General features: G+C 37.4%; 1 protein-coding gene across 1 annotated transcript; it reads right to left on the bottom strand.

The window, feature by feature from the left end:
- Positions 1–562: 562 nt before the first annotated feature.
- On the bottom strand, positions 563–11,023 carry smc6 (structural maintenance of chromosomes 6). Its single transcript, XM_030771360.1, has 26 exons — positions 10,842–11,023; positions 10,624–10,741; positions 10,140–10,245; positions 9,879–10,015; positions 9,701–9,762; positions 9,498–9,578; positions 9,263–9,364; positions 8,891–9,010; positions 8,547–8,642; positions 8,138–8,284; positions 7,617–7,705; positions 7,005–7,172; positions 6,547–6,725; positions 6,088–6,289; positions 5,508–5,622; positions 5,010–5,173; positions 4,694–4,829; positions 4,157–4,237; positions 3,854–4,024; positions 3,441–3,578; positions 3,000–3,145; positions 2,647–2,772; positions 2,431–2,536; positions 2,045–2,197; positions 843–940; positions 563–699 (listed from the first exon to the last, which is right to left on the bottom strand). The coding sequence occupies exons 1-26, from the start codon at positions 10,980–10,982 to the stop codon at positions 609–611; spliced, it is 3,273 nt and encodes a 1,090-aa protein (XP_030627220.1). The 5' UTR covers positions 10,983–11,023; the 3' UTR covers positions 563–608.
- Between the last annotated feature and the right edge of the window lie 559 nt (positions 11,024–11,582).

The following is an 11,582-nucleotide window of genomic DNA, read 5'->3' as shown; positions in this document are numbered from 1 at the left end:
CAATGGTAAAGAGTTTTGAGTAAGTTCTGCCTCAAGTTAATTTAAGAGCCTGGAGTAAACATACTTTCTAGAACTGTTCTCACATAACTGTTTTATATTTTCCCTACTATGTGTTCACTTTAGCTAAGCAAGTGCAATATCCCTGCTTTCCTGCTCTCCTTGTCCTGGGGGCAGAAGTCCATGCATGTCCTGCTCAGATGCTGTACAATTGTGACCTAAAACATCCTTGTAGAAAATAGGCATGTGTTTGTAAATTTCCAACCCCAGGCATATATTTTTGCCCTGTATATATTTGTACCTGAAAATGAAATACCAAAATTTAAACAGTTTGATGGTGTACTGTTTTGTTGGTGTTATACATGTGGCATGTCTTCAACTCAAAATGTAATGGTTGCACTGATAACATTGTGGATCAAATCAATAAAGCAACAGTTGGCTGTTTTCAGGATACAAGTTCTTGGTTGTGTGTTGCTCAACTAAACCTATTTGAACCTAACTGGAATTTGGCCTACGAATGTCCTGTTTCAGAACTAGATGGACTAAATCAGTCTCTTGACAGATTTTGAATAAGCTTTACTTCATTATTCATTTCTGATAATATTATTATCCTAAAGCAATTCGTCCTCTTCTGTTTGTCCTCGTTCTCGTTCTGGATCCTCCAGTTGGTGGATTTTAATGTGGGGACTTTGGGGCAGATTGCTGCAAGACAGATGCAATGCATAAATTTAAACTGTGTGACAAAAATTTGAATAATATTATGTGAGTAAAAGACCACAGCAATTTTTCAGTGTAGAGACTGCTCACATTTTAACCAACAGATTATCAAGCTGTTGTCAGGCTACCTGGTTGTCTGAGGGGTGATGAAAATGAACTGTCGAAGGTGCTGCCGCACTGATAGCTCCAGAAGCAGATCCAATGATATCCTCCGATTATGCATATCCTTAATACACAAAGGAGTTTCACAGACACCCAAAGTAAGCCCATGATATGATAAAACTTGTATTAGAGCATATCAGGGAAATCTGTACCAAAAACTGTCCCGTATATTAACAAATCACCATGCTCTGTTTTAGAGGTCAACCGGTATGGTGTTTCCAGGGCCAATGACAATGCCGATTATTACTAATCAAGGTAGTTCATTACTGATATTTGGGGTGCATACTCATTTGAAGTAGTGTGGAGTAACACTAATTCTAATACAAAGCTTCCTTTAACTGAATGTATGTTAATGATACTTAGAAGAACACAGAACATTTTAACAATTTTTAAAAAACAAAGTGCACGGAACTCCCATAAGGTATAAAAGTTTGCTGGTACTTTGTTATATAAATGTGTAGGCGTTATATAAAGGTGTAATATCCACCAACATCTGTCATCTCAAGTTTTGTGTATTTAATGACGGCGGGACTTTGCAGGGAAAAGCAGGGGCGTTTCTGTACTTTTTCAAATTTTGAGTAGAATTCTGACTTTGATGGCAGAGCGGCTGTAAATCAGACACACGCACGCAGAGTCTGAGTCATTCTGACTGATACAAAGAGTGACATCATTTCATTAATGGAGCTCCCACAGCAGAGAGCTTAAGCCTGAAATCACAGCGGAAACGGGGAAAGTTTGTGGGAATTACATGACCGAGTGAGTTTTATAACCTCAGTATTCTCTTTTTCTCTATCAAATGAGCTCTTTCACATGCAACTCTAAGACTCTCTTGTTTTCTGCTTGGTGAAGACAGAAAATGCTTTCCAGTGCTTCTGTTCCCAGGATCTCTCCCACATTCACAGAGAGGAGTCTTGATTGGATATTTACTGGTCATTGTACATCTTTCAATCAAAACAGTAATGAGGGGACATTGAGCCAGACTACAAAACTGCAAAATTGTATTCTGATGATAGGAAAAACGACAGATATCGGCTCTAATCATCGGCCATCCCCTACTCTGCTCAGCTTTGTCTAAAGGTACAAGCACCTCAAATTTCAGGCCAGCAACTATTGCATAAACAAAACTCTGTTTTGATAAATGGCAACAAAAATGTAATATTGTATTTACCATGTACACATCAAACTCATCCAGACACCTGAAAGGCGACTCAGTAATCTCCCACAGAGACAGAATGAAGCAGACTGTGGAGAAAGAGCGCTCACCACCAGAGAGGGATCGCATGTCGCTTATGTTGTCATTCTCCCTGCCAGGAGGCTTCACCTGGTTCAGACCCATTAACACAAGAGCGTGACAAAACAGCACACGCAAAGACACGCATGTTATGTTCCCAGACAAGACATAAACAAACAAGCACGTTCTTAATGATTCCACTGAAAAAGTCGAGATTAACAAGTCACCGGTATGCACATGCTTACGAGAACGACTGAATTATTGTTGACCTTTTCAAACTTACGCTTTTTCACTGTGGGCATGTTTGTAATATGATGACATACCGTAATTGAGAGCGTCTCATTGTTGTGATCAAACATCATGGATCCACAGCAATGCAGCTTTGTGAGGAAATTGTTGAAGTACAACTTACACCGCACTGAGAGAGATCTGCAGAGAGTATACATGGGCAAAAGAAAAAAGTGTTACAAATAACTCATTAATCCTTTAATGTCAAATGATACATGATGTTTTTAATCTGCCAAATTCATGGAAGTCACCTTCGCAAAATTTTGTAGCGAGCCTGTCTGTCAGTCATGATGTTGTCGAGACGATCAATGAACTTCTTCAGATCTCTCAATTGGTTTGACTTGTTCTTGTAATTACCATGGGCCTCAGCATATTCTCTGAATTGGAAAATTATATAAAATCCTACAATTAGCATTTCACAACCTTTACAGTGAAACAACAGAAGATGGTTTCGGTTTAATCCATTGCAACGTTATAAAATGCTGAATGGCAGTTTCAAAACAATCTAGCAAATTCTTTTACACTTCTGATAAGTTAAAAAAATAACAGAACTGGCTGATCTCTAAAATTCAGATGCACAGTTATAGTTTGGCTGTCCATGTACCTGATCACCTGCTCGTGGTTGCCATGGCTGCTCTCCTGTGTATTGATTTTCTGCCGCAAACGCGTGATCTCAGTATCTATGCTCTTGGCACTCCGATCCACGTACTCTCGTACAGGGCAGATCTCCTTGGCTTTGGCTTCAAATTCCTATTGACAATTGGAATATTGGACAATAACAGGATAATTAACACTGGCCTGTTTTTATAACATTTATATCATTACATATTCTGATTGTTAATCACAAAGCTCTGCAACAGACAATCTCAAAACAAACAAATAAACATGCAGCATCATTTCTTGAATGCTGTACTTTTACCCCCAAGCAGATTATGAAACCTAACGACACTAAATCAGCTAAGCACTCTAATGTGATGTTTTCTTGCCAGCAGCCTCATTTCTTTACCATTTGTATATACTTAGACTTCGCACAGATTACAGGTACCTGTTTTTCCTCTTCTTTGACAGCAAGCTCATTTCTCATTGCCTGGATGTTGTCGTGGTGAGCTCTCAGTTTCTTCTCCAGAATCTTTAAGCTTTGATCAAGCTTATTGCAGTCAGCTTCTGCTTTGACCTGCTCCTCCTAATCAAATGATTTAATTATGAGACACGCATGTGTGTTTGAGTAAAAATTTCTCCTCACGTCAGCATTCCTTTCCAGCTTATATATTATATACTTAAGTGGACAGTTGAGAGTGTCCCACCCACACCACTTTAGATTATAGTTAAGATTTGTCTTAGCGCTTTGCACAGAGACATGAAGAATTGTACAGACAAAAACATCTGTTTAAAACTGAAAACAGTAAAACAGCTGAATCGTGTTGCACGATATGCTGTCTGTATTTTGCTCTCTCTCACTTTTAGCTGTTCCGTCTCATCTGTCAGCTGCTCCATTTTGTTTCTAATGTCATGGTGTTTTCGATCAACGTCCACAAGAATTTTGTTCTGCTTCTTCAACTCATTCTGTGCCTCCTTTACATTTTTTCTCTCGGATTCAATTTTTAGTTGGTTTTCTTGAGCCTCTTCTTCCTAAAGATAATATCAAAGTAATTTCGTTAAGAATCGCCCAAAAGAGGAAATGTCAAAATTTGGCATCGATCTGGCTTATTCCAAAGTAACAGCCTATTTGATATGGCTTCGTTAGAATCCTGACTGTCTCACCAGAGAGCTGATGTCATCTGTATGAGACTCCTCTATGTTCTCCAGGTCTGTTATGGATGCCTTGATCTGGGTCAGAGCTTCCTGAAAATACAGAACAATAATAAAAACCTATTTGCTGTTACATTGCTATATGCGGTAATTGCAATATATGTATTTATTTCATACCCCTAAGGAGTATTGCATACTTAGTTTACCTGTAAACATTCTAACATAAAAGACAGAAGAGCCTAACCACTCAGGTTCTAGGAATATTTAATAGAATTATACAATCAATATTTATTGGAATTATGTAATGTCTTTCTCAGAGACATATACATATCAAAGTTTACAGCGGGCCCAGGTGGAATTCTTCTTTTGGTTTGATGATAACTAGTCATTTTTGCCTCATGATACAAGCTTTATGGTCATTCTAATAAGAGAGAATGTGTATTTTTGAGGATTTTTCAGAATCATCCCGTGATATCCCACACAGAGATGTGAAAGTGATTAAAGTGCACTTGAATGGCCAGTGCTCTCCAGGCAGACAAAGTCCATTACCTGATTCTTCTTAGATGCTATAATGACTCCTCGCAGTGTCTCCTCCATACACTGTATATCCTGCTTGACTGAGTCCAAGTGATGTCGAAATCTGGACAGCTGAGCTTGACAGTTCTCCACCTCTGATTCCACCAGACTGGAAATCAAGCAAAGAAAAATTAAAATGTCTTACATGTCAGCACGTTTCCTTGGCCATTCTTCAAAACTCAGGTAGAAATGATCTACTGAACAAAATATAAAATCAATAATCAATGGCCATTCCTGTAATAAAACGTAAAATAGTCACAAGAAGAGAAAATCTGGAAATGTTACTTGCCGGATTTCTGCTTCTGGATCCCCACCAAGGTATTTGACGATAATCTCATTGTCAGGGGTATAGTACCGGTTGGTTAGCACTTGGTCACCATCTGCTGTGAAGGCCTCACGGCAGTTCCTTGGTGGCCTTCCTCCTTGCATGACCCTTCTTGCAGATGCTTTATCCTAGAGCATTTACAGCTGTAATGTAAGTGACTGTCCATTCGAACTATTCCGCTTGCCATGTGTGCTGAAAAACGTGTGTCAAGTACTGACCACTGTGAATGACTTTCTCTAGAAAACAAATGCTGTTATGGTCCAAGCACAACCACAAGATACTGACAAACTATGAAAAAAGTTTATTATGGCGAATTAAATATGAGAGGCAGTTGTGAACTTGACTGGCTCTGTTTAAAAGTTAATTCTGGCAATGATAAAGCAGTTCTAAGGCTACAAACCTGAAAAAGAGGTATGTTTTTGTTTTTCTAAATCCACAGATTTTTAATCTTACATGACTTACTTTTATGATGAGAATGCATTCAATCCCCCTCATATCAATCAGACAGTTTGTGATCACAGGGTTTGCTACGACGATAATGTCAAGCACTGAGGGAAATTCCGGGTGGCTCACTCCACTAAAGATAAAAAAATGAAAATCAGTATCAAATAACAGGAAAAAAGATAAAACTAGGAGGAAGTTGAGAAAACATCATTTCAATGTTTATTTTTAAAGCTTTCTGAAAGTACTGATTTCTTTCAGTCATTCAATTAGGATGTCATGCAAGTTATCACATGACAGTATATTAAAACTGAACACAAAACTGAATATATACAACACTGCACTGACACATAAAAATATATGTAATAACATAATAGTTACTGTCATTAAAAAAAAACCAAAAACCATTTGGCATCTATCTAAAAATGGCATGCTGTCAGAATATGCAAAAGGCATAGCACTGACGCTTTTAAAATATGGATGTTGACAATGACAACTTCATCCAGCCCTAAGACTTCGTCAGCAACGGCCTTCAGAAATTCCAGTTCTCTATTTGAATCCTACACCAAGACACTGCACAGAAAAGAAGTGACGTACTCACCGGCCTTGAACATTGTAAACACGATCTGTGAAAGGGCAAACCATTATCTGAGGCCTGCTGCCTTTTGGAAAGTAGGGAGACATCAGTTCCTGGAGGACTTTTTCATCCTTATAATTGTCACAGCAAAAGGTTTTCATGAAACCTCGCAAGCAGCTCTCCACTGCAACAGCTAAACTGGGATCCTTTAGGCTGATGCATGCACCTGAGGGTTTTTACAGAAAACACAAACACACACACACACAGTCTGAACTGACCTTTTATAGCTTAAATGAAATTAGGCAGGAAATAAATCGCATAGGCATTCAGACTTATCTGATTCTGTCAGATCTGATTCATCTGACTCAAAGCACCTTTTCTGACATTATTTCTAATTGTTTTAACTTTCTTTTTGAAAAAGTGTAAAAAAAGTTACAACTGTGCAAAAAACTTACTTTGGATATAAATGAAAATGACTGTTACCTATAGGGCCCACGGGTTTCTTAATAAACCGTCCCTGAGCATGCGCCTTGTCGACAGACTCCAACAGCTCTGGCATGTGATCACCAAATCTCCTCAGCCTATTAGATTTACTTGCTGTGAGCTGGTTCTTCCTCTTTAATTTGGCCTCCAGAGAAACTTGGATGTTCTTCTCTTCCATACTAACAAGGTGAGAACATAAATCATCATTTAGAAATTAAAAGTTAAGGATCTCTTTAAAAGATAAAAATCATTGGAAAACATAAGTAAGACCACGTTTCAATACATCAGACACTAGCGAAAGTCTCTGCTTCTTGTGATAAAGTAACCTGACATGACTTTCTTGAATTGCACAGTGACTTTTCTGCATATATTATTATGATTAAGGATGTAAAATGCAGCCACAAGTTGAGATCAAATAGAAACTATGTTATGATGCAGTAAAGAGAAGCCTGATTTACCGTAGTTTGTCGTATTCCTCTCGCCCTTTGAAAAGAGCCTGTTGTTTGTCCTTTATCTCCTGATTAAGTTTTGTACAATCCAACTCACGCTGTTCCAGCTGTGTCTTCAACGAAGATATTTTCTTTAGGCGTTGTGCGTGTTCAGCCTCATTCTTTTGACTCCCACTGCTAATAGAAACCATTAAAATTGTTCTGTATTCAATTAACTTCTCGCTTTACAGTTGGGGATAGCGAACTGTGCAGAGGATATCCAGAAATTGGACAGCGATTGGAAGGTTGTAAGCAAAAAAATTGAAGCAACATGACTTTTAAACAGTTATGATTTTTTAAATTCTCCTTGAGCTTAAAGGGCATTTCATTTTAATTTTGCTATTGAAAATTTCCTTTAAAATTTGCACATATATTGGAAGGCTGAAAAAAGTACTGTTCCATGTCAAAAAACTGATTTTAAGGTATTATACATCTTCATTGAAACAATATATAATATCTTGACATATTTTGTTAAAATGCACTATACAATCATTGACTACAACTGTACATAATGACTTTGTGTATTATAATTTGATACAAGTAATTTTTTAAATCATTGAATGTTTCTGCTCAATAACTCACCTATTCATTATTTTGTGAATTCTCTCCTGTAGAAGGCATTGCTCCTTTTCTAACTGTTTCAATTTATTCTCAGCACGGAAGTAAATCACCTGAAAAATTAGGACCTCTAGAAGTCTACACATGCAAGCAAACAGGGGGTGGGGGCTAAAATTCAAACAATGTCCTGTACCAAGTTGAAGTATACACAAGATAATGTGCAAAAATATACTAAAGAAATTGAACAAGGTTTATATTAACCATGTTTTGTACTGGCCTGGCCTATCACCTTCATATCTAAAGTTCTAAGAAGTTCTCAGCTTCAACACTAGCATGATGGTTGAAGTGTTGAAATAAGGCAAATTAGTATCCCGTATTCTGTAGCAGAGACTGAGGAGGTATGATACTGTATATGCAACAAGCAGTGAATAAGAATCATGGAAGGCCTCGCAATGGCTACAAACGTGCATGGATGGTATTAAATCCAAACTGAGGTTTAAGGTAAACCATAGGTTATTGAGAGTAAGATGACAGGTTTCTCTCACCTCCTGGACTTTTTGAGCTTTGTTCTTGTCCCTGATTTCCTCCTTTAGCTTGCGACTCTCTTCAGCCAAACTCTCTTCTTCCTCTTTTACTTTCTCAAGCTTGTGCTGTATCTCCTGCAGTCTCCTCTCAGCAAGAGTAACTTTACTCTGGTAGGGGAAGCAAAGATATCTTTTCAAAGCATCCTGATACTTACACATGCACTTGAAAGTTATGGGAAGGTTAGTCTAGGTTATTAACTTAAAGTTGCATGTTTATTCAATCTTGGTTTAACATTACTCACATTTAGGGATATTTTTAAATCCAATTACATTTATTACACCTGAGCACATAAACGATATGGCTGATATTTTTTAATGAGGAAAAATATCTTAAAACATATAGTCTTAAAAGGAGGAAAGTTTTACCAACCTGACAAAACTGAAGTTTCTCCTCATGTTTACCGTCACTCTCCTCAACCTCGATCTGCTCCTTTAACTGCTCTACTTGCCACTCCTTCTCTCTCACCTTTCAGAAATAAACAGAGGCAATCATGATAGTGACCACATTTCTTAGTAATGTACATATGTTTCCCAGTCAATTCCAACAAGAATCTTCTGCTCTCAGCATTTTAAATCTGGTTAAAAAAATGGATAAAAGAATTCAACAAATCAAGGACTGTCTTATTTGTTTTCAGTTATGGAGTTGAACACAAAGAAGAAATCAATTTGCAAACAACAATACTAAACATTGCTACAGAAGTGAAAATAAGATACCAGACACCATGCCATCTTTTTTTTCAGGTCTTCCAAAGTCGTTTTCATTTCATCCAGTGAGGAGAGACTTTCATATCTTTCTTTCTTTTGTAAAAACTCCTGTCTGAGATCTTTAAGGGACTGCAAATGCATGAAAGAAAGATTTAAGCTACAATCACACCACACACAATATATGACACATGCTGATGACAACAGGAACTCTTAGACAAAGTCGTGGCGCGGTAAAGTGTACAGAAAGGACCAAAGAGCTAATTCTGCAGATTAAGCCAGTTCTAATGATCCATCTGTAAGTCAAACATTCTAGTACACTGTCAAGTCTTGAAATGGTTGACAGACAAATCTATCAAACTGACAGAAAAGTATGATAACAACCTCCTCTTGTCGTTCCACCTGATCACGGGTTACTGCTTTGGTTTGCTTAATGTGAATGTAGTCTCTCTTCATCTGCTCCAGCAGAGTTGCTTTCATGAAAAACTGGAAAAAGAGAGCAAACATGAGGGGATAGCAAATTCAAAGAAGGTTATAAACATGAATTTAAGAGAAGTGGTTTCTAAGAAAAGCAAGACCCTCTACTAAGACATTTTGGAAGAGATAAAAGGATACCTACCTTGTACTTATCTGCTTCACTTTTTGAATGCAGGAACTGCTTACTCATTTCCTGATTCAAGATTGAGACTGGGTTATCCACCTGCAACAACAAAAACAACAAAAACTTAAAATTAAATCTCTCAACCCAAGGTTCTTAAATGAAGCTGGGAAATTACATTTTTGGTGACCTTCAGAACAAAACCCAAAGACTAATTTAAATACCTGAATGTTAAAATGGTCTAGTATTGCAGTCAATTCTTCTTTTTTATTGGAAATAACAAGTCCTAAAGAAAGAGCATTTTCTCATGATGAGCAATATGTGGACGTTGTGTACCAATGCAATAAATAAAAAGTGTGTAGTTTTCTTTAAAAAACAAAATTAAGACCAAAATCATATTACCAGTTTTACTCTTGATCTTACATGTCCTACAACCATCACTTGTTATCCGTTGCTCAATGGAAATGGTATCTCCATAGATGTCACCTTTGTATGCATCGGTCCCTCTGTTACGCAACTTTACAACAATATCTGCAGAGCTGCATAAGACAATTAAAAATAAAATACACCGATGTGTTAGTCGTGTACTTCCAACAACTTGGCAGTGCTTTAATACTTGCTGTACTTTAATATTTGACTCTTGCCTTTTAAAAATAAACTGACCTTTCTCCATTTTTCACAAAACCCTTCAGAGATACACCTCTGTTTGTTGTGGTTGCTTTTCCACCAAGACCCACAATGAGAGCTGTAAGGATAGCACTTTTCCCACCTGAGGAAGTTTATTATTTATCACAATCAGAGAGTTATAAAACACCACTAAATCTGCATAATGACATGCTGCATGTCTATTCTGTGTGTTTTCAGAAAGAAAAATCATTTAGGCTTCAGTTTCAAAATAAAAGTAACAAAAACACTAAGAAAACTCAAACTCATTTTCTGTGCCCCAAACCACTATTTAAGAAGTAAGCTCATTTTACAGATACAGTACTGAACATGTGTTTGCATATTCTGAAATGATAAATGACAGAATCAAATGTTTCTATGGCAGTAGACATTGTACTTTGAGAGCAGTTGTTTAATCTTTATTTAATATAACTTTCATACAAAAATGGTCATGTTTTCATAAAGGATTTCTGATCACTCTTACTTCCATTGTTTCCAACTATAAAGTTTACATTTGGTCCAAACTGGAACGGACCAAGGAAGTGGTGACACATGAAGTTCTTCAAGGTTATGCTTTCAATTACACCAATATCTCCCGCGCTCTGAAAACAGGAGACAAAGAGCTGCATATTTGAGCTCAAAGAACTTGCAAAGTAGGTTGGTGTAAATCTGTTTTGTTATTAAATGTTAAATTGAACGGACCGACAAAACGAAAGCGTGCTCTTGTTGACATCGTCCACCTTCAATAGTGGTCTCCTCATCTTCGATTTGAATGTTTTCTTCTGTCCTACGAACTTTGGTTGGTTTTAAGATACTGGGGATGGAGGACTTCCTCTTATTCATGGCCAAAGGGGATCCACACTAGGACAACGCGGAATGCCTAATATAACTGACGAAAACAAATCACTTATTAGTTCCGAAAACAAATGCGTTGAAGTGTCATTTAAGACAGGTCGAGTACCTGCACTCTTGTCTATACTTCCTAGTTGTAATTCCCTCTTTTATTAGACGATCTTTTATAAAAAAAAAAACATTTGATGCTGGGCCAGTGGCGCAGGCGACATTTGATGTCAAAAGGCAGAATACAGACAGTCGCTTGGGGCCTTTGTGAACTAAGCCGCAATTACATGCGATAAACAAGAACTCATACACTCGTTAGCTGTAGCAGAGACAATGGCGAGAGTGGAAAGTTAATAAAACTAACAAATCAGTCAACATTTTCGTGAGGCACTTCAATAGTAGCTATATGTGCTCTGCACTGTAAAATATATCGTACTGTGAGGGCTTTTAGCCAAGTTTTAGGGGATTATTAGCACAGTTGTAATGTGATATTTAAGTCCTTCTTAGCACCATTCTATGCCAACAAATTAGTCAAGTGGTTTCGTTGTTCTGACAACAAATTCCTGAATTTAACTGGCAACTTCAAATCAGTTATTGATATAA

The sequence above is a fragment of the Chanos chanos genome, chromosome 1 (assembly GCF_902362185.1).
Source record: "Chanos chanos chromosome 1, fChaCha1.1, whole genome shotgun sequence".
Lineage (NCBI taxonomy): Eukaryota > Metazoa > Chordata > Actinopteri > Gonorynchiformes > Chanidae > Chanos > Chanos chanos.
Note: the sequence above shows the minus strand (reverse complement) of the source record. Positions and strands in the feature narration are given on the sequence as shown.

Excerpts from the sequence above, each read along its gene's own strand:
- smc6 (XM_030771360.1), bottom strand. The coding sequence starts at position 10,982 with ATGAATAAGAGGAAGTCCTCCATCCCCAGTATCTTAAAACCAACCAAA. Across the intron at positions 4,830-5,009 it reads GATCCAGAAGCAGAAATCCG|TCTGGTGGAATCAGAGGTGG; the intron begins GCAAGTAACATT and ends CTTGATTTCCAG. Across the intron at positions 2,773-2,999 it reads AACCACGAGCAGGTGATCAG|AGAATATGCTGAGGCCCATG; the intron begins GTACATGGACAG and ends TTTCCAATTCAG.